Here is a 27,964-nt window from a genome sequence, read left to right on the forward strand (position 1 = left end):
ATGAATGAATGTGCAGAGCAATATAATTAGCAGCAATGCAATCAATTTTTAACAATAATTATCATGCGCAAATGAACAAAATTATATCGAGATCATGCACAATGTACATCTGCACACGATATTTTTATTTATATTCGTGAATAAAAATAAACCACTGATGCAGGAATACCGATTTCAGTTTATTAAAACGCGCCAACCGCGCTTTACCCAGTAATACATTCAAGCTTGGCGTATACATTCACGCGTCTATCTCTATATCCATCAGACCATATCTATCTGGCCGATCGATCTTGTCATTCATAAGATGCGGCTCGGTGTGCGTGAAAAGAAAGGAAATTCGTCGAGTTGCCTGTTATACAATATCGCACCGTGAAATCAGCCGAGGAATACATAAATCGAGAGCCACGAACTTTTTGAAATTCGCCTATATTGTCTCAAGCAACAGTTGTGGTCGAGAGGTATGAGATTTTATCACGAGACACCAGGGCAAATTTAATCTTCTTATTTTCTTGATGACATTATTACTTTTTACGAATACTTTGCGTTTATACATAAATATTATTATAAACATACATAATTGTGATTTGGCGAGGGATTATAATATGGATCTCCGAAACGTAACTGCTATTCTGCAATTCTCTGAAGCAAACATTATTACCGAGTTCTTCGTTCAACTTTGCAAAAGAGAGCACATATGACAAAGGAAAGCGAAAAAATAAACACAAAGGGCTAATAATATAAAATGTGCTAGCTATATAAAATGAGATACAAGAAAGTATATTGTGCAGGTAAAGTAAGAAATCGAGAGAAAAGCTGGAACGGAGGGAAGGTTGGGAAAAAGTAAGAGGAAAGGGAGAACCTTTCAAAAAAATTACGGAATTTCGAAAGAATAAAGCGTAAGTAACAAAAAGAAAATAAACTATACCGAAGGTCGAGGGGATAAGGTTTACGAAAAAAGTGAAAAGAGCTATCAACGAAATTCGTTCTTGTATATTATAGCATCTTGAAAAATTCAATATTTTAAATATCGTGCATATTACAACCTTCATAATATTTTTTAGAGAAAATCTATGGAAAAACCATCGCACCAGTTTTTTTTCTGTTTCAATTATTGTTCATAACACGGAAACATAATAAGACAACGTTTTATAATAATAATTCGTATACGAGTACCGTATGATGAATAAAGTTCATTATTCAATGCAACCTTCAAACGAAATCCAAAAACACCAGCTAACATGAAATTAAACGAAGCCAACTTCATTACAGCACACATACCTATAGCCAAAAGCAGCCTACTCGTATATCTCTAGCACTCTCTGTATAAAGCAAAATTGGCACGCGCTGTCAAAGTTACATCACCGGGACTTTTGGCGTCTTCAGAGACGTGTTGGATAGTTGCCTTTCCAACTTGCTTTCTCTCTGCCTCCCCCTTTCCGCGAAAAGTTTCTTCTTTTCGATCGCAAGCGAGACGATTCTTCACGGCTCTCCGGGGGTGCTTCTCTGCTCCTGTCCGGCTGCTTTCGTCTGCTTTTTTACGCGAGTTGGCAACGGTTTGGTGGCTCTTCTGGAATTGAGGCTCTGTTTACGCTTTATGGTTTGTTTTTTTTCGCTCTTAATCAGCAGAGTTTGTCGGGCTCGCGTAAATACGTATAGTGTATATTTATTCGTTGTAAAGTACATATTTAATATGTGACAAATTAACTACAAGCGTTTAAGTGTATGTGCATCGTACACCTTTACCGTAAAGCCACCTTCTTATCCTACAAAGAAAATAAAGAAACAACCCACACACAAACCCTGAGTATAAGGGAAACTTTTTCTCCGCCTCGCAAATGTCTTAATCACCCCTTAAAAAGATTACAACCCTTTCGAGAAAAGTTAACGCAGCTCACGATCTCCCCTACTCGAAAAGAATAAACAAAGAGCCGCTGGACCGAATAATAATCCCCCTAAGCCCCGAGAATGCGCTTGACGAGGTAACCGGGAAAGGCGTAGACGGCGCAACCGACGAGCAGCACCAGTAGCATGCAGCAGCAGCAGCCGAGGATGCGCCAGCGGTAGTAGCGGCAGACCACGAAGCAGAAGGCTTTCCAGGGATTCCGGAACCAGGAGAACGAGGTGTCCGGTCGGCTGTGCGGTTCGTCGGGTACCGTAAACAAGGAAAAGAGAGATGATGATGACGTCAGAACTCTGTGCATGGGTGATTTCAAAGAGGGTTATGTTGGAAGGGAAATCGGCCCGGATTGAGTGCTTTAAAGGTGTCGCGATTGAATCGTCTGTTCTTACCAGTATCATACGTATTTTAATATAGTCATGGTATATTTTTATTCAGCGATAAATCATATTGAGCAAAAAATTTTATAGTCCACATTATAAAAACATTCACGGATACTGCGAGTGCGTCTTTGAAAACCAGTTATTCCGACCATGAATTTTGCACGAACCGTCCACTTCAATATTACACGACTTTTTTCCCGAAGTTATTCTCGTAATCGCTGCCATATCGCCAGATTGCTTTACAAGTGCTACATACATCAATTTCTTAAAGCTTTCCAGCATATAGAATTCGCGGCGTATTTCGTGTTTTCGAACAGAGCTTTTACATTATTAAGTTTCCCGATCGTCCCAAAAATAAAACGCATTTCGATGAAATACGATTGCTTCGCTCAATCGCAAGAAAAATTTCCGGCGAATGCGAACTACGAGAAACCCTTAAAAATCGCATATCGAATGGAACTATAGCATCCCATATATACGCAGTAATCGCCAATTCAAAGAGCAAAAACGATCCAATTCCCGCCTTCGCATTTCCAATTTCTCGGAAATTTCCATCAACACTGCGAGCATAGAATCTCCCAGAAACGCACGCAAAGATACTCGCGCTACAAAGAAAAGGCGGAACAAACGAAACTATTTCGGGCGTCGGCGAAATAAAGGAAAATAACGCGATATGCAAAAAAGGAGCTTCGCGAGAGAAGAAAGCTCGGCTATGCACGCATAAAGGCCGGAAGTACCAAGCGCGGAAAACGCTTGTATTATGAATAGCGAGCGAAGCTCGTTTTTGCAAAAATTCTTGTGCAGAGCTGATATGCTTCCTTCCTTCTTTTTTTTTCACCGGCGCGTATCGGAATTCATTGTGGCTTCGCGCGCTATTCATAAGGTTAACCGCCAGCGCGATATTTTTCACGAAAATCCAATGCTGCTGCCGGTGTTAAGAGCTTAAGTGGTTGTTTTCGATTGCGTGGAAGTACTTTTTTTTAGTTGAGAGAATATTTTTTGTTTTAAACTATGCAAATTGAGAGAGAAAAGAGCGAACGTTGTGTACGGTATTACCGGTGGAGATAAAATTTCCTTGACGTTTATTACTCGACTACGCGACAGAAGGGAAAATCCTTCCGGGCTATTACGGTAATACATTTTCGCCCGCGGACACTTACGCCGACGCCGGCGTCGTCTTGCATAGAATACATATCGCACATTATTCTATTCGAGATCTTTTTCCACAAAATTGAAAATATATTTGCGAATGTAACATTTGAATTTGAAAACGTAATAAACAAATTCACGTTAGCTAAAATTCAGCTGAAAATAGAAGTACGTTCGTGAAAGAAAAAAAACAAGGGTAAGCTAGATCATCCACAATTAGTTAATCGTCAAAACAGTGCATGCAGTCGTCATCGCACGCACACACGCAACGCCGGCGGCGATAGAATATCTCGGTACGCTGCGGGTTAATTTTTAAATGACTTTCGTGTTCGTATCTAGACGCACGACTTCGTATATTCTACGCGATCAAGCATCATGTTATATGATTTAATTGAAATTTTCATGTTTCAGGGCTATGTACCGATCGAAAATAGAAAAAAACCAATACGCAATATTTGTTTGCTTTCGAATTCGCATTGCCACAAATTAATCAAGAAATTCCAGCGTTAGGATTTCTTCATTAGTTGTGCAAATAGACTGCGGAGAATGCGAAGTTTGCCGTCTCAAGTTTCTGTCGCCATAAAACAGACTCGAAAGTTATAAATTAATTACTAGTTAACACTTGCGAAGTTGTGTTTGACTTAGCCAGAAAAAAAAAGTTTCGCAGAATCGAGTACTAAAAAACAAGAATTACTTGCATAAAATTTCGTAGCTCGATTTCAAAAGAATTCGCACCACAGGCCGCAAGAATATCGCTAGCATTTAATTTCTTTTCCCTCCGACCTCCAGTATTCGGTTAATTAAACTTTGCTCGTCTCGGCGAATTAATTTAATTCCACACACCAACCAGAAGTTTTGGTTGGCGCGATATACTTACTCGGGCGGTGGAAGAGCTTCCGGAGGCTCGCGACCTTTACCGACCGGCTGCTTATCCGCCTCGGATGCGGGAAGCAGACTCATCTCAAGCTCGATTTTGCCCTGGAAAACGAAACGGTGCGTGCAGATGCGATATCGGGTCGAGATAGATATCGCAGAGGAGATTCGAGTAGAAGATTGTATTTGTTTTGGAGCTGGGATTGTTTTGTAAATACGATCGGGTTGTACCGAGCTACGTGTGAATATCTCGCAATGAAAGTTGACAAAATCGCCACAGTCAGGAACTCGCCTAACTGTAGGCGTGACAGGATTGTTGCTAAAACTAAAGTGTCTTATGCATGGACTTTCAACATTGAACGATCGAATCTTAGCATAGAGGTGATAGTAAAATATGATTGTATTTGCTTTGGCCTATAGTAAATAAATTAACTTCGAGGCTATAACATTGATCCAGCATTCGATTACTTAATATCTTTTTCGGGCCACTTCGATAGAGGATTACAAAAATTACGTCTCAAGATAGCTAGTGACAGTTTCCAAAACCAATACGAAAAATATGTACAATTTCGTCCTTTACTAAAAAAAACAAAGGATTTCTACTCCGAAATAACATTTCCAATTATTGGTATAGCAATGTTTCGCTCACCGCTGGCGCGTATTGTCCGGCAGCGGTACTGATGGAGAGCGGCCACCAGCCTCTCGTGCGTTGTGCCCTGAACAGGCTCATTCGCGGCGATTGCGAATCGATCAGCAGCCTGAGGTAGCAGTTGCGCGAGCTGTGGCTACCCTTTGGCATGTTCGCCAGATACAGAGTCAGCTCGCCTGGAGGAACACAAAGGGACGATTATGCACTTTTGTCGGGTCGGTAAATAGCCGATGTTGCACTTGCGTGCACGTCTCTGAGAGGAGTAGCACTTGTCCGAGAGATTTTGTGACAGGTCTGATGAGTATGTGGGGCAATTGGGTGATTTAGGAGAGGCTTACATTATCGAGGAGTGAACTTTTTGAAAAAAAACGTGGGTTTGGATTTTGAATCGATTTAATAAAGGTTGATTTTTTAATTCGGTGGTTATATCTGTTTGTACAGAATTTAGTTCTTCAGTTTTCCGAAAATGTTTGAACCACGTACCAACAAAAGAACAATATATTTTGGGATTTTTACTGCGCACGCCGGTAAAATCGGAATTTCCGTTTTGACGTAGATACAAAGCTGTGCACAGTTGCACGCCTTGTCTGCCGGGGTAAAATTTTATTGTTTTGACAATAAAATGATATTAATATATTAAGGTTCTAATAGAACTGACCTGATTCCCCCTGTGCTATCTTATATTTAGATACACGCGAATATTGACGCACGGGTTTCCAAGTTGTATACTGTGGTGATTGAACTTATGGACTGTTTTCTATACGTACGCAATGAAATTCCTAAATCCGCAGTAGTCTAAAAAATCTGTAATTGATGCGATACAGGCATGCGATCTATGAAACCGTATCATCGAGATCAATGAGATGATTGTTACGTTGTAGTAACAAAATCATGCAAGCCGATATCTGTGAAACCCGATTAGTCAGCTGCCACACTGTCTTGTTTAAAAGCTTTAGTGCGTTTGTTCATCCACGCGAAATCAATTATCTGATGTATGTCTTCATTTGTTTACCGAACATAACGTAGTGCATACTTCGTTAGACGTGAAAATAATTATATTGCATCGTGTCATCACTGCAAGCTCAACGAGTCTGCGTCGGTAATTGATCTGACTGAATAAGACAAAATAAAAAAAAACCTTGCGCCCTCATTATTTTCACGCAAATTAACATGCGCGGATGCGTAAAATCGATCTATCGACAGAAAAGAGGTCGGCGTTCTTCCCACATGTGCAGAGTATATCCACCCCCGCGATACTTCAAAAACATTTTTAAGGACGTCGGCTATAACGACGCGGCCATAAATGCCAAAGTGCTAAACGAGACAATGGATAATGGCTTCCTCCTCCGCAGAACAGAATACTGCACTCGCTGCATATTATACGTACATGTATATAGTAGTATAGAAAAAACTTTCCTACCTAGAAAGTCGTCTTTGGAGAAGTGATCGCTATCCCAGACTTGGAGGGTCAGCTTACAAGGCATCTTCTGTTCCGTTTCGTCTCTGGCAAAGACAGATGCTTTGCGGCTGACGATCATCATGCGTTCGCCTCTGGCCCAGGTGAATCGGAAGACGAAGCGCCAGTTAAAGTTGCCCTCGCCCGTCAGCGAATTGTAGTGCACGTCCGTGCGCTGGTTGTCCTCGGCAAGGATCCACCTGAGGGGGAGGGATAAATTTTCGTACAGTTGTAGGGGAAAGAAGTGGCTTTGGCTGTAACGAGAAGAGCTGATCGATGGGATGGGACACTCGCCCCTTGACGTAGATGTCCGAACACTTTTCGCCTGTGAGGAATTGGCTGTCGACGAGAGGAACGTCTTCTGTATTCCAAACGGTCACGCGAAGCTCGTAATCCTCGGGCTCCTGTGGACTTATATCGACCGCCGGTTTCGTTGGTAGTTCGTCGATGCCAAACATATCGATCCACATTTCCAGTCTGCCCTGTCAGGATTTAGTTTGAAAGTTCGGAATTGATGGATGTCATGTTGGCGACTGCGGTGTACGTAGGTGAGAGTACATCAGGGTTTTAAGTTTAGGTGAAAAAATGCCGTTGGTAAACGCGTGAAAACTGAACTTGGCAGGGCTTTAATTCATCCAATTAAGTCAGTCGAAACAGAATTACCCAACCAACCCAGGGACCTTTATCGACTCGGCGAGTCTCCGTATGAAATTATTTATTTCATACGGCCAAGCTCGCTTCACAGCCATTAGAAGCCTCTATACACGCGCGCACCTGCCGAGTTGAGCCATATATACTAAAACTAGATCGAGAGCACCATAATGCATTTAAGAGCTGCCGGAGCAAGGACACCGCTCTCGTCTACTTCGTTTATTAAAGTTCGACACGCGCTGCGGGGGGTTGAACGACGGACCGACTCCGGTAAAAGGCGTTTCGAGCGTCATTAAGCCAAGCTGTACGAACCTGTTCGAGTCCGGGCCTCTTGGGATTAAAAAGGGGACGTCTTTCGACGTGCTCGGGAACCAGAACGCATCCGCAAATGGGAAACTCGCTCCATCGATGAAGAACACTCAGGGCCATCCGCTCTTCTCGGTCTGTTAAGAATGACAATTGTCGTTACTCTTACTAGGGATCTTTGGGATTGTGTTTTCGTTCAACCCTTTTTACGAAAGTGATGCCAACAAACACGATGTATGCGGTTGCCTTTAAAGTGCTTATAAAATGCACCTATCCGGTTTTAACTTTTTCTTGGACATTTACGTTTCTTTTTTAATTAAAAAGAGCAATATGAAAAGTTACCGACCAACACCATCCTCAGGATCGCGTTCGCAGTAAAATTTCCTCCTGCCAATTCTCACGTAGTCGTCCCAGTACTCAGGGAGAGGTAGGTTGTACCTGCGACATAGTTGCCGCAGTATTTGGCAGGGTTTCTCGCGGTCTCGCCAGGCGTTGTAGCCGGTGACGTCGTAGTGCTTCGCTAGGCCGCATTGAGCACGATGCTGGCTGTAAAAGCGTGTCTCCACGTCGACACGAGTTTCGCCTATTAGATCGTCGGATGATGTCGCGTCGTAGTCCCAGACTTGGATGGTCAGAGTGTGATCCTTGGGAAAAGACGCCTCCAGCTCGATAACTCTGCAAATTAGAGACGAAGTTGTCGCTCGGTTCGTAAATTCGTGATGTTACTATTATTACTTGTATACAAAACACGAAGCTTCGTTGGATAAATATTGAATCAAGACTCCTGTATGACATGACGCGAGTTGACTAAATACACTCCCGTACTCAACGTTGTAAATTTAAAAAACAAATACTTTTTCCATACGCGAGAATTTTATAAAATATTACACAGAATCGTATGACTTTCGTGCTCCATTAATAGTGTTATTTCAACGTTTCGCCGGAAAGGCATTAGCCCTATTCCGAGTGCATTTCGAATAATGAATTCAAAATCTCATCCAGTAGCAGCAGCAGTTATAATGCCAATTCGTCGGTGCTGCTGCAATAAAAGCACGGTTTCATAAAAGTTATTACTGAATGAATCCTTTAATCCGCATCCACTCTCGGTTCTCTCTCTCTCCAGGCCTGTGCGCACTAATCTTGCACAAAAGCCAGCTCTCGCGACCCGTCTGGTCGTTCGCTTGAAAATCATATCTCATCAGGGTAAGTAGAAGAGGGGGGAGGAAGGAGGGGAGAGGATTCTACTACTCCGCCTCTATGCCGGCGATTATCTTTGTGGACGCGCACTCGAGTGCTGTAAGCGACGAAAATCTGGCTGATTTTGCCTTTTATGGAAATGAGCCTTTTCGGCGAATTGGTGTATCTATCGAAGTTTCTTGACACTTTTGTCGAATTAAAAGCAGTTTTTGAGTTGTCATTATCTGATCTTGTGGTTTTTTCTAATTTAAATTCGCTGAATACATACAAACGAATTTCAAACAATAATAACAATGTATCAATCGCTAATTCAACTCCTCTTCTGATTTTATCATGGTTTTGTGAAATACCAGTTTTGTGTGTTCTACAAATTCGAGATGACAAACAATAGGTTAGCGTTTCGTTCGAAAAACCGCACAAAGGGCGATGGAGGCCAATAACGCGACGTATAGTTGAAGCCGCATTATCGCCAAACCACCGCGACAGCTCCAAGTAATTACTGCGCTCGAGAGCAACCTACAAATCGCAATCAAGCCTTTGCCGGTCTGTCTTTATCCTCGCGACCTAGCGTTGCGTTGCACACGTAATTATTTCATCCTCTCTCGGTCATGCAAACAGAGTATGCTGCTCTCGGGCGACGTGCGCTACAATCGCAAGTGGAACTTAATTAAATGTAACGCAGCAACGACGGTACGACCTCAATTTTAATCAATCCCTCGCTTATCTTCGGCGGATGTCCAATGGTCGAACAAACAGTCGATCTTCACGTGGGTGGCACAGTGCAATGGCGGACGAGCTGGTCAATGGCAGCGATTCGCTACGATGAGGACTCGGTAATCTGCTTATTGAACGAGCTCTGGGTGTTTGGTAGGGACTCGACGCTGTGTTGATTTTGACGTGTATTTGCGGAGAAGGATTTATTAACGCGCTGACTGCTAATGCTGAATTCCGCTAGGTCATAGATACCTAATGTCGGAGAGCTCTGATGTTTGCGATGGCCAGTTTGTTGTCTGTTGGTGTTTGCGATTATTCGCTTGATTTGGACTTGTCGCTTGTATGATGATGAGATGAGTGCGTGATAATTGAGATGAAACTTGATGTTGTATAAGAAATTGAAGAACTGTATGCTGATTGGGTGTTTTTGTAGGTTGACGTTGTAACATGTAGATGAAATCGAAAGACATATTAATAATCTACAAATATGGTAGTACATAGACGTGGTCAAGGTCTTGTAACGCTAAAAGACAATACGTATCGGCTTTCTCCAATTTTTGAAGACGAGTCAAGGCGGAGACCATTCTCCAAGAGAATCATTCCCTAGGGAATAATTGATCAAAGTGCTCACCTGCCAAAGGTCGGATTGAGCTGATTGGGAATGTATTTTTTTCTATCGTCGATGCTGTTCTTGCCGAGCTTGACTTTCAAGTACGGGTCGGCCTTGCCGCTCAAGGGATCGCACGGTCTCAGGTTGATGGCTGTGGGTAATCGTAAAATCGAGTGAGACGCAAGCAGCAGTTTAGCGCAATATCGAGCGGACTATATAGAGAATTAATGGCCTAGACTGATAGAGAGGCTACGTGCCTTTGTTACTGTGCACGTATACACCCACATACACCTGTATAGGTTTATGTACCGGAGTCTATGTTTATGGTCTTCGAGTGTACCCGCGAGGCTAATACAAATTTACAGAGTAGCGCGGGCTATTAAAATTCCCGTGTATTGACCATCCAGATAGCGTTTAAATAGCCTTGATAAATCAAAATCATGGACATAACATGTTTACTGAATTCAAAGTTACATTTCGTGAAGTGCTTGGAAACCCATTTCGAGTAACGAATTTATCAAATACCCTGAGTTAAAATAAAAAAAAATGACCGCTTAGTATTATACAATATACGGTGGTCTGTATGAAATTTTCATAAGAATAACTAAATAGGAATTCCTCAGTCTCGCTTAATTATTTCAGAGCAGAAAAACAATTCGAGTAATTACTCTGTAATACCTAGAAAAGCATATCTCGCACCGCGCGCATACCTTTGACAACGTACAGTCGTACGATGAGCATTTGCTGTTCCTGTGACGGATAGTCATCTAGCAGACCATGACTGGCGCTTCTGCCCGAGCGGTTCACACAGGCAAGACCCTCGGGATGAGGCCAACGGTACACCGCGACGTTGCCCTGACGCAAAAGATGAATTAGTGCATAAAACTACACTAATAAATGTATTTTTAATTACACACGGGAGAGAATAAAGAGACGCCGACTACAATATGAGGATGAGACTTCATTGTATTTGCTCAACTTTATTGCAGTAAAGACGAAAGTTTTCATATTACAAGGAACATTCATTTATACGGGATTATTGTTATGTTTTAATGGGAGAGGATGCGCAGGACTTTTCGAGGTGAAAAAGTTTAAAGCCGTGTTTGCATCAGTTTTAGTATTATGAAAACTTGCCGGGGAATGAGTTCCTTCGAAAGAGCATTTAAAACGAGACATTTTTTCGTTTCCTTGCCTTATTAAACTGTACAGCGAAGCACGCGTAACGACGTTAAGTAGAAAAGAGAATACTTGAGTCCGCTATAGCTGTTGCGCGTGTTATACAGTCCAAAAGAATTTTACAACATTTTGCGAAAGGTAAAAAGCTACTGGTTTTTTCATCAAATAAAGCCATCAATCAAAAATCAATCCAAGTATGCACTAAATGTTAAACGGCGAAAAACCAACTCTCGCCGTCGATCTGCTTCTCCCCCACAAACTTTCTGTCAATGTATAACAATAATCTCCTTATCCTCTGGTCTGCGCACCTTCCACGAGGAAGTCAGCATTGCAAATTCCCCGCATTCAAGCGCATGTATACATGCATCGCTTAGACGTTTTACTTACTTTGAATTTGCCGGCGTAGTTGTTCTCGTCGTCGAGCCAGGGATCGCCGGCGCCACCGACAACTTTCTTGCCGCGCCTTAGCTCGAAACTTCGCAATCGGTCCTGAAAGCCCGAGAACTCGGGCTGCGCCTCCAATTCCGCCGCGTAAACCTGATTTTCCGCAGCCGAGATTTACATCCAGATATAATGTATACGTGTGTATAGATATACATTTTGCTACGGTGACTAGAAATTTCGCCCTTGTTTCAATCCCTTGTACAGTGCTGTGTTAGCGGACTGCATTGAATCCTCGGAACTTTGTCGGTTTGTTTGTAAACGATCGAGAGGAGGCGAGATGGTTGTTCGCGTTATCGAATAGTGGATTGGGGCTTTTTCGCTGATTTTAAAATTGGAGAACGAGGGACATACTTTCTGCTCCCGTGACCCGGAATCGCTCGTGGAAACTCACTTTGAAAGTTGCTAAACGCTTGGTATGGCTTGGCACCGATCCTCGTTCGTGACTCTTTTCTTCCTAAAAAAAAAAACGACCGGGAATTAAACTTCTCAGGAAAGTATTGAAAAATACTTTGATTTGCAGTTTCATTCATTATACTAATTCAAGCTAATGAGACTAACAATTTTAAAGAATTTCAAGCTTAACATCATCAAAGAAAAATTCTAAAATCAGACTTTGCAAAACAATTGTACAAAGTAATGAGAATGCGTTATCGTCGTGGCAGACGAGGGTACAAAGGTTACAAGGCAAGTTCATCGAAACACTTAGGCGAATGAAATTTTGTATGCAGAACTGATATCGTTTTAAACGACGAATACAATTAATTACAACACGCGAAGCGTCATATAAATTACAAAGCTGAAGTAGAAACAAATTCCACTCAACAAATCAATATTTATTTAATTTTATTAAGAACAAATCAATATCCGCAGACACGCCGTGCTAAAAAAGAACTCTCGCCACAAGCAGCTATGTAATTTTCCCGCTCCGCATGGTCCACTTTGAAAAATGCCCACAACCCTTCTCAGCCGCAAGAGCGCGGAGCAGACTCACATGCACTCGACGCGCGTATTTCACTCGTACGACTGCTCTCCCTCACGATACCTCCTTACTTACCTCGAGCGAGGCGTAATACTTGCTCCACCAGTCGTGCGATTCGTCCCTGTCGAGAGCAGCAGTAGCAGCCGCTCTCTTGGTTGTTCTCCTCAAGCGCAGTAGGCGTCCGAGTAGTTGACCGGCTGTTCCGGAAGAAGCTGTACACCGTTGCTGTCTCGAGAGTTTTTTGTAGCTCATCAGGGCGATAGCTTCTTCCTCTTGGTCGTCCGGGGTTTTTTTATAGTCGGGTTCTATAGCCACTGCAGCTGTAAGAAGTGGAAGTGAAGTAAGTTATAGCAGCCGCTTTTTGTGACGGCTCGCTATGATTGGATAGTGGAAGAAATTGATTCGGATGGAGTGCGTGATTGAGATTGGCTTTTTTTCTGGAGCGGATCAATTTTACAGTAGATTTGAGGATTTCTTTCGGATACTTGCAGTTGACAGAAGCAAAGTATCGTTTTCTTCTTGATTGAACTACGTTTTTGCATTTAGCTGATCCGTAAAATTCGAACAAGACAAAGCCAATCCATCACCCTATATGCAGAATCGCACACTGAATGTCTGCGGCTGTGAATTAAGGCATTACAATGAGCGATGTCCTTTATACAGCGCGCTTATTTAATTCTTTTCTCGTTCTTACTATGCTGCTGCACAGCTGGCCGGGACTTTCTCGAGGAGTGATAAATGGCGCTTTCGTATTCGCTCTTGGTTATGAGCCGCTGCATAAAGACGTAAATCGTCGGAATGCAACACATGCCCGCGTACTTGAAACAGCCGAAGCCGCGCGAGTCGTAGGCTTTTATCGTTATCGGTGGGTAGTACATTTCCTCGGTGGACATTTCCTGGGGACAGACTCGATCGGAGCTTTTGATTAGGTTGATGCGAGATTTTTAAAGAGATATTATATTTATTCATAGAATTTGGAAGCGTGAATTTGTAATAGGAGAAAATGGATACAGCGGTTGAATTTGGATGACGAACTCCAAATGAAATTAGCTTGTATATAATCAAATTAATTAAATTTTGAATCGTGAAACACAGGCAGTTAATTTGTGTCACGCATCAGCAATGGATTAGTTTCATGAGTTGTATTTAATATTTTGAGATCGGCTGAATTTAATCGTAGTTAAAGGGAGGCAAACTAGTATAATTGATTCGCGTGAACTGTTTGTATTAACGATATTAGGAACGTATATTTATCCACGCGAAAACGATACTACTATAATCTAAATAATACACCATAAATTCATTTAACTGATTGTATCCATTAACGCGATGTACAATTAACTTCAATTAACAGCCTTTTTGAAAGTGGCAATCAGAAATCTAATATGTACATTGCAAATACATATTGCTACAAGGTATATCTCTGAGGTTTTATTTATGAATTTCTGATACATGAATTTGATGAAAGTTCTAGGAAAAAAGCATAAAAATCAACTTATATTATTACCAGATCAACGCTGACGCGCATCTCTTGAAAATTGGCAAACCGCTTGGCATTCTCCATGACTTCCGACTCGACGTGAACACCCGCGCACTCAACGGCTATTTTGGGTCGATGCACCGGCACGAGATTAAGTCTTCTCATGTCGCGAACTCCCCAAAAAACAACCTCTATGCGGTAAGTAGCCATCTTGGGCCTGATTTCCTCGGGTACACGATAAACGCGAGGAGAAGATGAGACGAGGTCTGGAGTGTCCAAGGCATGATCCTTGTCGCAAACCTTTTTCGAAAGTCAACTTTTAGATTTATTTTAAAAATGCACTGTTATAAGGTTACTTCATGTCTTTAATTCGATGTCGTTCGCAACATAACGCATTACACAAAGTGAGTGACATTTGTGGTAATATGCCTTCCACCAAGCTCTGACTGCGAATAATTGGTTTAATGTACATAAATTGTTGGCGCATACGGTTTTTGACTTGCTTTGACCTAGTTATATGAAATAATAATTTTTTTTCCAGTTATTAACGCAGTTGAATGAAATGGAAAATATATATCCGTAGCTTTTACGATTGCATTCGCTATGCTTTTTACGATGATGCTCGCTAATTGCCATTTGTTCAGTTATCGTTGCGTCGGTTACATTTAAAGTTATTTTTAATGCGTCTCTTTTTATGTATGCGCCGTTATAATCCTGATTTTCTTGGTAAAATTTAACGAGTTATATACATTTATCAATTATGGGCAAACATAAGAGCTGTTTTTATAACAAAATAAAACAGTGGAAAACTTGCTGAAGCTTTTGTTAAATATTGTCTACGGAAAAGCTACATTTTCAATTTAATTAGAATTTCAGCATATTTTCATTCATTGTTGCACGCTGTCAGAAAAATCAAATAATAGAACATCCACTCGTTATGGAACCTTGTCGGTTTACTTTCTTGCTCGAGTTCAAAAATGCAAGCTATACCGATTTTATGCAAACGAAAGCTCGACCATGTATATTCAGTGTGTAGCACGTAGTTTCCTATTGCAATAATGTAAGGAACGTTTTTTTTTCGATCTGTCGATCGTCCAGAATAACCAAAATCGATCCATTGGAATTTTTGCTCTATCTCTATGCGTTGATGATAAAACGTTTAAGAACAAATATTTATATTACAAATTTCGATTCAAATAAATATTTTGGACGAATCTTCGTAAAAAATATTCCAATAAATTTTTCGTTTTCAAAAATAGCGAGTCGATAACTTCTGCTATCAATACTCGCACATAGAAGCCTCGCAAAGTCTCTTTCGCTGGGTAAAAAAAAAACCCCTAGCAAAGTCCATATACCCCCAAAAGAGTTGAAGCATCACGACAACTGACCTCGACCAACTCGAAAGCCGCGAGGACAGCAGCTCCGGAATCGTCGGCTGCCGGTCTCCTGTCGTCGTTGCCGTTGTCGTCGTCGTGGCCGAATCTGTGCCAACGTAGCTTGGGCGGAAAATCCGGCGGCGAGTGGGTTTCCGTGTCGAGCTTCACCAGCGGACGAGCGACGCATCTGCCGTACAGCTCTAGGCTGTTCTACTCGATGTTGTTTGATGAAAGGAGAAAAAGAGTATATAAAAAGGAAGAACGTGTTCTTATTTCCAGAGTTTGGTGACACAGAGATGCTTACTTTCTAAAACTATCAAGAAGTTGAATAATTTTTCAACGTTTCTGTTCAATAACTTAAATTGTTTTAAAAATAATTATCGCGAAAATCGTATTGTCTCATCCATATGATTGGACAGAAAGGGAATTTGCGGTTGATCATATTAATGCCATCATTTGCTATTTATTTCGATTAAATTCAAAATTATATCCGTGAAATATTTCGAAATCTGTTTCAAGAATAATGCGGTCATCAAAACCGTGAATTTACCTTTCATTAAAATGAGTTCTCCCTGATTAAACAGAGCCCATTTTCCAACAATCATATCAATATATAGTCATATATCCTCATTAACGCGTTACAAATATAATGCAACATCGAAATCCGCATCCATCTATAAAAGGAACATTGGGATGGTATCGAATTGAAGGCAATCATGGGCCAATTCAGAGCGTTATCAAAGAATCAAATAATTCCATTGGTGCAGATGCAATGGAAATAGGGAGCAACGTCTGACAGTTTAACGGAATGTGCGCTAAGACAATTTCTAGTTTATTAAATTCAAAATAAAAGCTTTATATGAAATTTTAAAAGAGCCTCTATACTCACGCAGTAATCCCTATCGAAGGCCTCAAGCACAACTTTCGGCGGATGATTTTTCACGTGCTCTCGCATGCCGTGTACATCGATCGCTGGGAATACGAGAGTCTGATCCCAGAACGGATCGAGTGTCTGTTTGATGACCTGCATGTCAAATGTTAAACGATCAGGCATCAGGCAAACTCTCAACTTAAGGAAGTAAATTGAGCCCGTATACGTAGATTTCGAAACATGCTTGTGGAATTTAGACTCGAATTTTGGTGAATTTGGATATTGAAATCATTTGAAACGTTAGACGACATACGTATCTCTTTTTGAAATTAAATCACATGGAAAGGTAGGTCAACGGTATCATTAAATCCCTATACCTTTGAGAAAGCTTTGCGCGGCTGCGATATTTCACGAGAAAAATTGCATTCTCGTTAGTAACGTCACACCTCTTTTATCTTCGGGGAACGTGTTGTCCCTTTGAAAACTTACTCTGGTGGCCATGGTATAGCCTTGAAAAATTACCCGCAGCATTGGGTCAAGTAGGCCAGAGGAATCCATTCCGGGTTCGAATCTCCCTTGAAATATGTGCGCTCTCAGCTGGAATTTCTGAAAAATGACTGCGCGCTTTTTATTTTTCGTTGCAGCCGTACTTGCTTTGAAAAAATTGCGCCCGAAGCGTGCAACGAAAGTAATGAATGGTGAAATTGTGCAGACTAAAATCAAATTGTAACAGACAACAGAAGCGTTTGGCATTTAAATTTAAAGAGAAACGTGTTGTTAATGCATGCCCGAGGTTTCCTAATGTGAATTGATCAAACATCTCGCGATTCAATTTGAATTAACTGGACGCCGAGTGCGTATGCATGCAATGTCATGCAGCGGCGTTCATGCGCACTATATGCACTGCAAATGTGTTTGTGGTATGCAAGCAATGCCAGATTATTGACCTATGAATTCACATTATCGCCACTTATGCATCTGCCGAGCACTCGGTGCATTAGTGGGTCAATCTTTTATGGTGTATTTGCGCCGCGTTGCTTTTTTATTGCTATCGATGTTTCAAGCTCGTCACGATCGGTTTATACTGTGTTCGTGCTGATTGCACGGTGCCTTGACCGTATGAATGAAATCAAAACAGAAATAGTGCAAGATGAGAAGTTTCTGAAAAGGATACAAATGAACCATTTCACGCATCGTTTTCATTGACTATACGATCTACTAACCGACGACTTCTCGTATTCCAGAAACTTTGGAAACACATCCAGCCTTCCTCCCCCCAGTGTCTCATCTTCAAGCCTGTAACCAGGTGGCAACGCGCTCCAACAGGCACCGGCAAACTTGGCGTTGCCTAGCCACAGAAACAGCTCGGTCTGGCAAACCACTGCCGACGAGTCACGAGTCTCCAGAAAGAGGTTGAGACGCTGGCCACAGTTACGACCGCGTTCCGGGCGCTCCTCCGCGTACAGGACTCGCGAAGCCGGAAGTCGAGTATAACCCAGACGGCGAGAGTTGCTCAGCAGCCACAGGAAGATGTCTGGGAGGGTGTGCTGAGGCTGTGAGCTCAATTTTCCCAGTATTTTGGCTTATCATCCAACAATAATACCTAATTATCTGTTTTTGTAATTGTAAAAGCTCCAATGAAGTAGCAGAAAATTTCACTTATAACAAAGTGTTCGGATTTCATTTCCAAAGTCATCATTTTCGTAGACCGTAAGTCAAGATTCCTACGAGCGTAAAAAAGTACTCACATCTTTGCACAAGCTCCTGATAATCCTCAGATGATTTCTCGCGTGAACCATCGCGATCCTAATAAGCCCGTTATCCCCCAGCTCTCCGTTGACCTTGACCTTCTGCATGACACCTTCGATCTCTCTCCTGCAGTAGTTGAGCCTGTGTCTGTCCAAGCTAGTCATGCAACTGACGACGTCCTCTCCATTGTCATCGGGTCTGGCGCAGCCCATAGCCAAGCTTCTTAGACTGTGCAGGTAGCTTGCGCAGTGCTGTTGAAGTCCACGAATCGCAGAGTTGTAGGCGCTGTGTGCTGCCTCGTGGCCTAACGTCACGAGAGTCTCCAGTCTCTCAAGTTCGCGCTCCTGCAGCAGCGAAAATAAGAGAATCGGTGAAGGTTCAAGGTCTAGTGCTAGCGGGTTTGTGACCTTGTTTAGAGAGGGAGTCGTGTGTCAAGTGTGACTGGGTCACATGATTTTTTTGCTCCTTCACTTTTTGCAGAGTTTTGAGGATCGCAGAGTCGCTAGTCGTTGCGCCGCAATGTGATTAAGGGTAATTTTAGGTGGATTCGGCGTAATGAGTACTCAGGACGTTACTCGGTAATTAGACGATATTTGTGCTCTTGGAGCACAAACTCAAAGTAAAGTAGATTTTGTATTGGGAAACGAAATTAAAAATCATCCTATGTATTTATCTAATTATATGTAATTATTCTACTTAAACAAGAACCAGCTACAACTTTTACTTCCAACCGTGTCATAATTACTCGAATTAACGACGGAACATACCCAACTCCAAACTTGTTAGCGACGTCCAAATTTAACATGAAAAATATCTACCCAAGACTTTCGGGCGAGGCTATACGCTGCCGTATGAAAGTGTCAAAAGCATCCCTATAGTTTCCGCTCTCGCAGTCTCCTCCAGCGTGTTCCACAGAAGTAGGTCACATCCGCGTTAGCTGTAACTTCATTCGTGTAACGAACATTTGACTGTCTAGATTATTAACTTTCGCTGCTCACGATTTCTCATTGCGGATATGAGTTAGGCTGAAACTTTTCTCGAGAGTCTCCTAAAAAATCGTCCGAAAATCTCGTGCGCTATCTCGGTTTAGAAATATCCATATCAAATATCGAATGAACAAAAAAGAACCGGTATAATTGACGTCACTCTTCCCAGCGGTGTTCTCTCTATCCCACTATTCTTATCTCCTAGAAATTCTCCCTCTTTCTTTCTCTATCTTTGCTGAGTTGTACTCGTCAACAACAAGATTTGTTGCATTTGGGTCGCACGGGCAGAAGAAAGCGAAATTTTTCACGCTCGGATCGAGTGCACGTATGCGCGCGCGCATGCAAGAGGAAAAAACTCGCACCGGCTGGAGAAAAAGGGAACTTAATATTTTTTCTTTTTATAATTGCAAAGGTCGGAAGACGGATGTGTGTACATTTTTAATGAAAAGTGGGAGAGGCGTTCAAATTACCGCGAGCTTTTGATGCGCTTTGACGCGCAAGGAGAATCTCGTTCGAGGGATAATGCGGACCGAGAGATGCGACGAATCGACCTTTAGACCGTGAATTTCATTTTTTCCGTTACGTTTGAACTTGGCTTTTGGCTCGGAATAATGAAAAATATACGGAATTTTCGTGGACATACTTTGAGAATTGCTAGAGTGCTGGTTTTTAATTTAACTTTTAATTGGATTAATAAAATGTAAAGAGACTCTACTGCAGTTTAAGAGTAAGATATTTTCTCCTTATTTAACTTTCTTCAAATCAAGAGGGGTCAGGCTATATATAAGTTAATTGATGCAAATTTTGCTTAATCATTGAAAAGTTAATTAATTAGCAAGATTTGATATTTCTTAACAATGCTCAATAAAAAAACGGAGAATATGTTTCAGCCAATAATTAATTGATTCCCTTTAATTAGCTCCGCAATGTTAACTACTTCAGTGATGTAAATTAGACTTATAAGATATGTTAAGCAGTCACTTGGACAATGTAGCATACGTACATGTATATACATACATCATGTGTACAGATCTATTTATAATTGATAAAAATTGGTCTAAAAAAATCACTCACCAGATTGTCAGCAATAAATGTAAGTCGGTTGGTATTTCTTGCGCGCCATTCTGTGTTTGGCCACCAGGATTTGACAAAAACGCAGGGCTTTTTTACACCAAATTCTAAGCAATTGTATTTGAGATCTATACTCGTCACTATCTGAGCGAGTGTTTCACTTTGACTGTCCGGACTTGCACATCCTGTCGCCCCATCTTGAAAAAAATGAATAGTATACATTAGCACTTCATAGTTTGAAAAAACAAATATAATATAGAAATGTTATAAATATATGTTATCGAAGGTAATAAAATTATTCAATCCCTGATCCAAAACTCAATTCTTTACCCACTTTCTAAAAATACTCGAAATACAAAAGCATCCTCTTAAGAAAATAAAATAAATAATTCAATCCCTTATCCACGAACGAAATCTCCTTCTCAAAAGAAGAATGACCACTAAACCCTGGATACTGTGTAAAACCGGCTAATCGGAAGTATACCCCAGTCCCTAGAAGTGCCTCCCACCGTGTACTCACAGGTAGTTTCCTCCTCAGCACTACTTTTATCGTCGTTCTCTTGAGCCTCCTCGTCGCAGACACGAAGCTGGTGGTCCGAATAGCTCAGGTTGCCGGCGTTGCCAAGGCTCAGCTCGAGACTCGCGGATTTACCGCTCGCCAGAAGGCTTCTATCGATCATACAGCAGTCGTAGAAAACACCTACGAGGAGGTACTCGTCGAGTCGCCACAGGCTGTCCTGTGATACGAGGAAATATCTTTTGATAGTGAAGCAGACGTTTGAGATTGTTTTATCTATAAATAATTTGTACATAAAGAAATGTAAATCTCTTTGTTACTTAAATAATTAAAATAGCGCAGAAGAACTTTTAAGTATAAACTTTAACCAACCCTATAACTCATTACAGATTCTCCTCGCATCCTCATTAAAATCAGCCAACCAAACTCTCTTGAACAACCCCAAGCACAAAGGCACGAATTTAAGAACGGAAATTTCCCTCTGCACAGAGTGCGTAATTCGACCCGCTATAAAAAGCGAGAAGACTTGTAAATGCAGAACGCGAGCGCATTTGCTGCTTTTTTTATTCCGCACCTTTCCGTGCCTTTTTCGGCTTTTTCGCGCTCGCGCAAAGCGCGTTTTGCTGTAAATAGAGGAAATGAGGAGTTTTATTTTCCTCCGCTCGTGCGTACGGCGTCTGAACTTTTATTACGCCGCGTCGACGATGGACATGAACCAGCCCGCAGTTTTTTCAACGAGTTTAGCTTTTTTTTTAAACGTGTCTCGTTTGTCTGAATTTTTGAACAACGACCGCTCGAGACTCGAGTATCAATTATTAACTCTCGCCGCCACATAACTCAATTTAATCTACAAAGTTACATTGTAGCGAAAGCGACGTCTGACGTGTCTCGATACATTCCACTGGAATCCATTCGAACTGGAAGGAATTCTATAAATCAGCGCTGAGACCAGAGAAAAAATGTATTAAACCAGCGAACAAAGGTGCTCGCGACAATACGTTTACGAAAATAACGTTATACAGCAGGCGAACGGAAAGCATTAACGATTCCCAATATTGTAAAATTTCTGCCGTCGGAGCTCGAGAAAGAGATTTGTCTTGGCGCTGTCGCTGAGAGAAAGGCTTACGAGATTGAAACGTATTTTGTTGGTTTTCTTTCGCGCGTGTATCGATTCGTACTTTTCTTTTATCTGCTATTACTATTATTATTATTTTAATAAATCAACACACATCACATGCAATAATTCACTTCTTATCTGTCTGAATATTTTCACAAGCGCACGAATGTTTGGCTTTGCTGGTGAAGAAAACAACAGAGATTCTCCTCGCTACTGAAGCGATCAACCACCTCGTTCGTTCACACTCTCGCTCGCATTTTTCACAAGTTTGCTAACCTCGACGATGGACGCAGCTGTCTCGAGGTGGACGCCAACCGCGCCAGAGCTGGCAGCCTCCGAGCGGTCGATCTCCGTTTTCAGGGACAGCAGTAGACGGCCACGATATATCGCACCTGTCAGATTCGCTGCGTTGGCGTAAAGGTGCAGGAATGATGGACCAAATGTCGGGAGGAAACCTTGTAAGATGAAACATTTTCTTTTCTTAATATTGTGTCTGATAATTTATTGTAATTTTAAATTTTCATACCTGAATTTACGTATTTGAATAAGTTTCAATTATTTTCTATGAATACTTGAATGACCTGATAAGGAGAGAAAAAGTCCACGCTAAAGACTTGAAAATCTCAAAAGTATATAACGTTCCTCGAATTCTCGCAACCGAAATAAATCAGGGTATCCCGCAAACTTCTCCATTAACCTGCCGCGCGCAAAAGCTCGGTTGTCAGTAAAAGAAAAAAGCTTAAACGCCGAATCGGAAAGAAAACTAAAACAGTAGTAACCCCCAGGATCATCTGGATCAACTAAGCTTCTCTAAGATATCGAGCGCTGAAGAGTCGAAATGAAAAATTTTCCGTCTTTGTCGAGTTACCCTGCAGGCCATCTCTCAGCCGAGAAAATCCCCAGCCTTTTACGTAATTGGACTTTGCCGCCAAGTCGTCAGCGATATACGTACCAGCATAGCCGATAAAATGTCCCTCTGGATGCTTTTCTTCGCGCGAGATGCTGCGCTGCAGTGAAAAAACTTTACGGGGGATATTTTGAGGAGTCGCGCGAACTTTTCGCGATGATTTTTATGGAGATTGGATGAGGGCGGCAATTGAACAGACGAGGAGTTATTCGCTCGACTCGATTATGGGATTTTGATCGAGAGAGTGGTCTAATGCACTTTAAATTTATTACCGGCGTTGCACTCATCTTCTGCGGTTATGCAGATAAGATAATATAAGAAGAAAAAGTACGCATTTGTTCTTTATTGAAAATATACAATATGTGTAATTTTATGAGATTTCGCAGAGCGATTGCAGATACGACGAAATGTCTGCAGGCGTTTGGCTCTCGTTCAATCAGACAAGAACGAGCGAGATGAAAAAGTTGTGATTGCACAATGTACATACGCTTGAAATTTTTCGCCGGATAAAAATCACGTGCCTACGAAAAAATCCATGCAGACGTTGAGATACTTTTTCATTTAAAAATTGACCTAGATTCAAAAATGTATACGAGTAGAATAAAAGCGCGCAACCTATTATTAGCGAATGTATGTACACTGTACTACTTTCGCAGTAGGGAAGATTACAAATCAGTCATTATTAGCCAAATAACATCTGACTATTTTCCATTGCATTGAATCAAGGAATTCCGCTGGCAATTGAGTTTCTAAAAGTCGATTTTGCATCCCATCAGCTCGCGTTTGTATATATCTAAAGTCATTGACAATCTTCCTCTTTCTCTCGAGAAAATAAAAAAAAGAGAAGCAATCGGGGCGTTCGATGCGACAGATGTAAAAAAGGAAGCGAGAAGAAAGAGCCAAATAAAAAAGAGTCGACGGCGCACCGGTATAGATTGCACTATAAATATAAGGAAGCTCAATTTCTTTCAATGAAAAATTCAGGCACCTACCCCCTCGTCGCCTACTTAATGGAACCTCGCCGAGCATTACGTTCCCTTAATCGCGTTCTCTCCTGACCTCCGATTCTACCGAGTCTCGCGTTTCTTTTTCCTAGGGACTAGAGGAGGGATTTTTTACTTATTTGGTTCGGAGAATAGCGAGGAGCATTCAGAGGATGAGTGTAAAGGAGAGGCTGGATTTGGGAAGGAATTTAAGTGCAGTCTAATTTGGAAATCGACCGCGTAAAGGAGAATGGAGTGGGTTTTGGAAAAAAAGAATTCGGAAAAAACGTCGCTTTTGGATTAAGGTTGTTTTACACTTCGGAACATTACTTCTACATTATCGTGATAACAAATCTTTCGTTTTCTTAACAAATCTTAGCAAACTAATCATTCCTTACCATACTCTCCCGAATTGGAGATGCTCTTGAGATTGAGGAGATAAGACGCTATCGTATTATTGCGACAGCAGCCGCTGCTGCTTTTCCGGCACTTGATCGAGATTCTGGCTCGATGACACAGCGGTGGGAACATCTCCTTGAAGACCAGTCGCTCGTCAAATCGGGGATTGCCGCCTGCGTCGCTGCTAGTCGAAGACTGGATAAACGTATGCCATATAGCCGAGCTATAGCGAGAAAATTGACTCGGGTCGCGCTTGATGTTATTTTGACGGCTGAGGCGCATGCGGATTGGGAGATTGAATTCGCGGCAAGCGGGGTGTATTCCATTATTGTGTCGGAAACGTTCCGAAATGAACAACAGAAAGTGAGTATAACCTGAGCTTTCGTTTGTGAAGTCTGCTATAACTGATTAACTTTAACCGTTAATTTTTCTCAGGGTATAAAAGCACACGGAATTTACTCTTACTCATATGGACTATGACAAATTTTATCAACTACGAAGAATCGGCAAATAAAAGGCGACGCAACTCTAATCGATTTATTCAAATGCACGTTTTAATCCTTTTGTATGGCGCGATTTCGCGGAACATCGAAGGTCAAATCCAATTACACCCCAAATAGATAAGCCATTGCGAGCGGTGCAGCTTGAATTCGATATTCCACAAATAGGCAGAGCTATAAACATGAAAAATCGAAATCTTGCAAATTCAATGAGCCGACGCCTGGCGCGCGTTATTCAAATTTTTATCGAGCACCACTCGTTGCGCGGTAGCGTTATGCTTACTGGGGAATATTCGAACGGACGAATTGAAGCTCGTAATGTCGTTAGGGCGCCGCAGGATAGTGGCCCGAGCGTTGGAATATTTTATGGATCAGGTTAATGGAAGGCTCCTTTAGTGATATTTGAATGGATAGGGGGTATGTTCCAGACGCTTTTTTATCAATTATCGTTTATCCTTAACACTAATAATCTTACAAAATTTCTGTTTGTTTAGAAAAGAAAATTATTCTTTTAATTAGCTCTTTGTGGAAACTTTTTGCACAAATGTGCATAAAGCACTTCTCTTTGCATATCGAAGTACTATAATCCTGGAAACGCTAACAAACCCCGCCACGTCGTCAATCAGAGCAAAGCCCAATCCCAATTTTCAATTTGGTAACGCGTTGAAGCCCACGAGCTGCTCACCTTCAGACCGGCAAACGACAGGCTTATGTAGCAGAGTCTACCCTCGGCGTCAGCCATATCCTCGACTCGATGCAGCGTAAACACGTATCTCGCGCGCTGCCGCGTCGCGAAGTACTTCGAGTCCCCCAACGGCAGCAGTAGATTTCTGTGTGGGCAGAACGAGTAGGTCTCGCACATGTTATTTGCCGTTCGATTAATTGCGCTGCCGCTTCTGCTTCTATGCTGCACTGCAGCACAAGCGTTTGCCGAATTACGGTGATTAAAGTGTTTACCCTCGGTTCGTTAATTCGACGTAATTGGAGGGTAGCGTCGAGGGATTTGTCAGAATAGCGGGGTACGTAGTATCTTTTTTTTACAGACGTTTGGCGCGGTCATCGGATATTGTGATTCTTAATTTTCTAATTATTCTCAGGCTGAAGCAGTGAACTTTTTTGAATTGGTGAGCACATGGTGAATAATAGTTTTAAATAAATGAAAAACATTAACGCCCTTGAATCAGTAAGACATTCGACGCATCCAAAGGATTCGAAATTTTCAGTCTATCAAAACTTTCACGTCCAATTTGGAGCGGTCGTAAAGTACGAATCGGGAAAGCGCATCCGACTAGTGGTCACGTCATCCCGATCAAAATACCCGTCAGTCAATTTGGCCAAAACTTCCGCAGTCTCACATGCTTTATAGGCGCAGTAGATAATACAGACACGACGCGTCACTGCCGCAGCCATAACTGCCTACACATAGCTCTGCGTATAACCTATTTAGAGAACATTCCGCGTCAAATTAGACGGACGGCGGCTGTAATATTTTGGATTAGCGAAGATGCACATGATGGTTTGAAATAGTGTTTTGTTCTCCACACGTGATTCCGTATTACGCTCTATGAGAAAGTTTGTTATAAGAACAATCGCAGAAGATTCTATGTATAGAAGAATAAACTCACCCCTCAATGTCGTCATCGCCGTCGGTCTCCGGCGGCATCTTGAACTTCTCGCCCTTAGCGTGCACGGCTATGTTACACTTGACGTATCCCCGAGGGCCTGACGTCAGGTCCCGAGGGTTCGTCAACATCGCCCACTTGTGATGGTACTGGTGATCTAGACGAGACACGTCACGAGCATTCAAATTATTCAAGAGACATCGAATGTTTGCATCATGAAATCGTACTAGATATTATACTTTTTTATCATATATAGAAGTTAGATGATTCGAAATTTGTTATGTAGATAAGACATTTAAAATTTTTCAACTGTCGTAAACCTACCTGGTTGATCCCAGACAGTCGCAACCTCGAAGACGATGTTGCCGTGAAATTTGGAACGCTTGAGGCGACCACACAGATAGACCGCGAGTTCGAGTCGTGTGCTCAGCAACGTGTCCATGCTGCACGTCAAGTCAAACACGAAGTACTGCCAGACGCGAGAGCAGATATACACTTAGAAAACTCAAGATTAATGTTATTTCACAATTTTTTCTTCGAACAATAATTAATTCGAGAAATATACCCTTGGCGTTTCGATTGCGGCGAGGAAAATTCGTGCGAATCCGACTTTCATGCGGGTGAAACCGTCGATGAAATGGTGATTGTAGGATCATTGGAAATTCAGATTTTCCCGTTTGTAATACACGGGGAAAGCGAAAACTACGCGTATGCGCACTTAAGACACGTATTTGTATGCAAGGTGTTAATGCTTTGCATGTGATGAAGTATACCTATACGTACTTGATCGCAATAGCTGCTTGAAAAGTTACATAAAACTAGTAAAATCAATTAGTGCCGACCCTTTGGTTTATTAATTAAGAGCCAGCAATTCGCGCTTAACCTCGTTTCCAAACTGGCCTTGCACACAAATCGAAGATTGGTATGCATATTTCAGTCAGTCCGGCATTGTTTTCCAAACTAGCAGTTTCACTAGTATATTACTTCGCGACCGTCTGTTATACAAGCGTTTCGCGTCTCTCTCTCTCTCTCTCTCTCTCTCTCTCTCTCTCTCTCTCTCTCTCTTTCTGTTTCTCTCGCTCGCGCGGTCGAGAAAGCCCTTAACCTCGAAAACTTTTTCACGAACCTCATTATAGTAGGGGTTATCCGTGGTTTTGCATACAGCCGTTTTTTTCTTGCGGTTGCCGACCCTCACCACGACCATCGGGCTGCCGTTCTGCTCAAGGTGCTTGGCCTCGATGACTGTCACGCATATCTGGTAAGTATCGAGCTTTTTCGAACTTTTTCGGACTCTTGTCATGGTAATTAGGATGGATTTACTGAAACGCGTTTTCTAGCGCAATTGGGTGACTTGAACGCGGCGGTGAGAGATCGATTTTTGATACGTCGAGAAATTGCATACTTAACGTTTGCCTTCTGTATTATGTATGCAAGTTCAGTGTAATATTTAGATACTGATGATGTTTCGTATTTCGATGATGATTTTTTCTCTGGTAGTTTTTGTAAACAATTAGTCCTTGTATTCGCTGTAAACAGGCTGTTAAATATAATTATAAATTCGTAGCACATGTTTGAATTTGATCAAGCTAATTTATTTAAATAAATTAAAATTAAGTCTGCGTGTTGTATTAATATTCTCTCTTTATTTTTATACGCGATAGTAAGAGGTTTAATGAAACATGGCTATCGCAGCGCCGCCACTGCTAAAGCGTAATCGAAATGGTAATGTAGGAATCTGTTGAAGACTATTACCATCAGGGTATGTGTTATCAGCTTTGATTTACCGTCAGTGGCGAAAGCTTCGTTGGGAATTTACCGTCGGTAGACAGTGGCAAATGGCAATTGCATAGTTTTGGACAAAGCCGTGTTTTATCGGCAAACGATGATAAGTTAATTACTTAT

At 41.7% G+C, this 27,964-nt stretch overlaps 1 protein-coding gene across 13 annotated transcripts; it reads right to left on the reverse strand.

The window, feature by feature from the left end:
* Positions 1 to 158: 158 nt before the first annotated feature.
* LOC100114807 (otoferlin) lies at positions 159 to 27,964 on the reverse strand. Of its 13 annotated transcripts, none has more exons than XM_031929389.1 (28): positions 27,189 to 27,305; positions 26,628 to 26,858; positions 26,387 to 26,557; positions 26,066 to 26,219; positions 25,126 to 25,270; positions 23,940 to 24,135; positions 21,928 to 22,106; positions 20,538 to 20,754; positions 20,021 to 20,214; positions 17,960 to 18,304; positions 17,435 to 17,764; positions 16,701 to 16,817; positions 16,230 to 16,364; positions 15,353 to 15,550; positions 13,992 to 14,264; positions 13,179 to 13,380; positions 12,560 to 12,804; positions 11,897 to 11,959; positions 11,449 to 11,598; positions 10,596 to 10,740; positions 9,907 to 10,036; positions 7,711 to 8,039; positions 7,371 to 7,501; positions 6,702 to 6,889; positions 6,372 to 6,607; positions 4,952 to 5,127; positions 4,307 to 4,407; positions 159 to 2,133 (listed from the first exon to the last, which is right to left on the reverse strand). In XM_031929389.1, the coding sequence occupies exons 2-28, from the start codon at positions 26,716 to 26,718 to the stop codon at positions 1,953 to 1,955; spliced, it is 5,022 nt and encodes a 1,673-aa protein (XP_031785249.1). In that variant the 5' UTR covers positions 26,719 to 26,858; positions 27,189 to 27,305; the 3' UTR covers positions 159 to 1,952. The 13 variants fall into 13 exon arrangements, with proteins under 13 accessions (XP_031785249.1, XP_008203198.1, XP_008203197.1 ...); XM_008204976.2 differs by having other exon boundaries at positions 26,628 to 26,671; positions 27,189 to 27,280; XM_008204975.4 differs by lacking the exon at positions 26,628 to 26,858 and having other exon boundaries at positions 26,387 to 26,531; positions 27,189 to 27,954.

The sequence above is a fragment of the Nasonia vitripennis genome, chromosome 4 (genome assembly GCF_009193385.2).
Source record: "Nasonia vitripennis strain AsymCx chromosome 4, Nvit_psr_1.1, whole genome shotgun sequence".
In the NCBI taxonomy this organism is placed as follows: Eukaryota; Metazoa; Arthropoda; class Insecta; order Hymenoptera; family Pteromalidae; genus Nasonia; species Nasonia vitripennis.

Bases quoted from the DNA above. Each gene is read 5' to 3' on its own strand.
- LOC100114807 (XM_008204975.4), bottom strand. From the start codon at position 27,362: ATGACAAGAGTCCGAAAAAGTTCGAAAAAGCTCGATACTTACCAGATA. The intron at 26,220-26,386 runs GTAGGTTTACGA...TGTCTCGTCTAG, and splicing joins GACTGTCTGGGATCAACCAG to ATCACCAGTACCATCACAAG. The intron at 10,741-11,448 runs GTAAGTAAAACG...CTTTTGCGTCAG, and splicing joins ACTACGCCGGCAAATTCAAA to GGCAACGTCGCGGTGTACCG.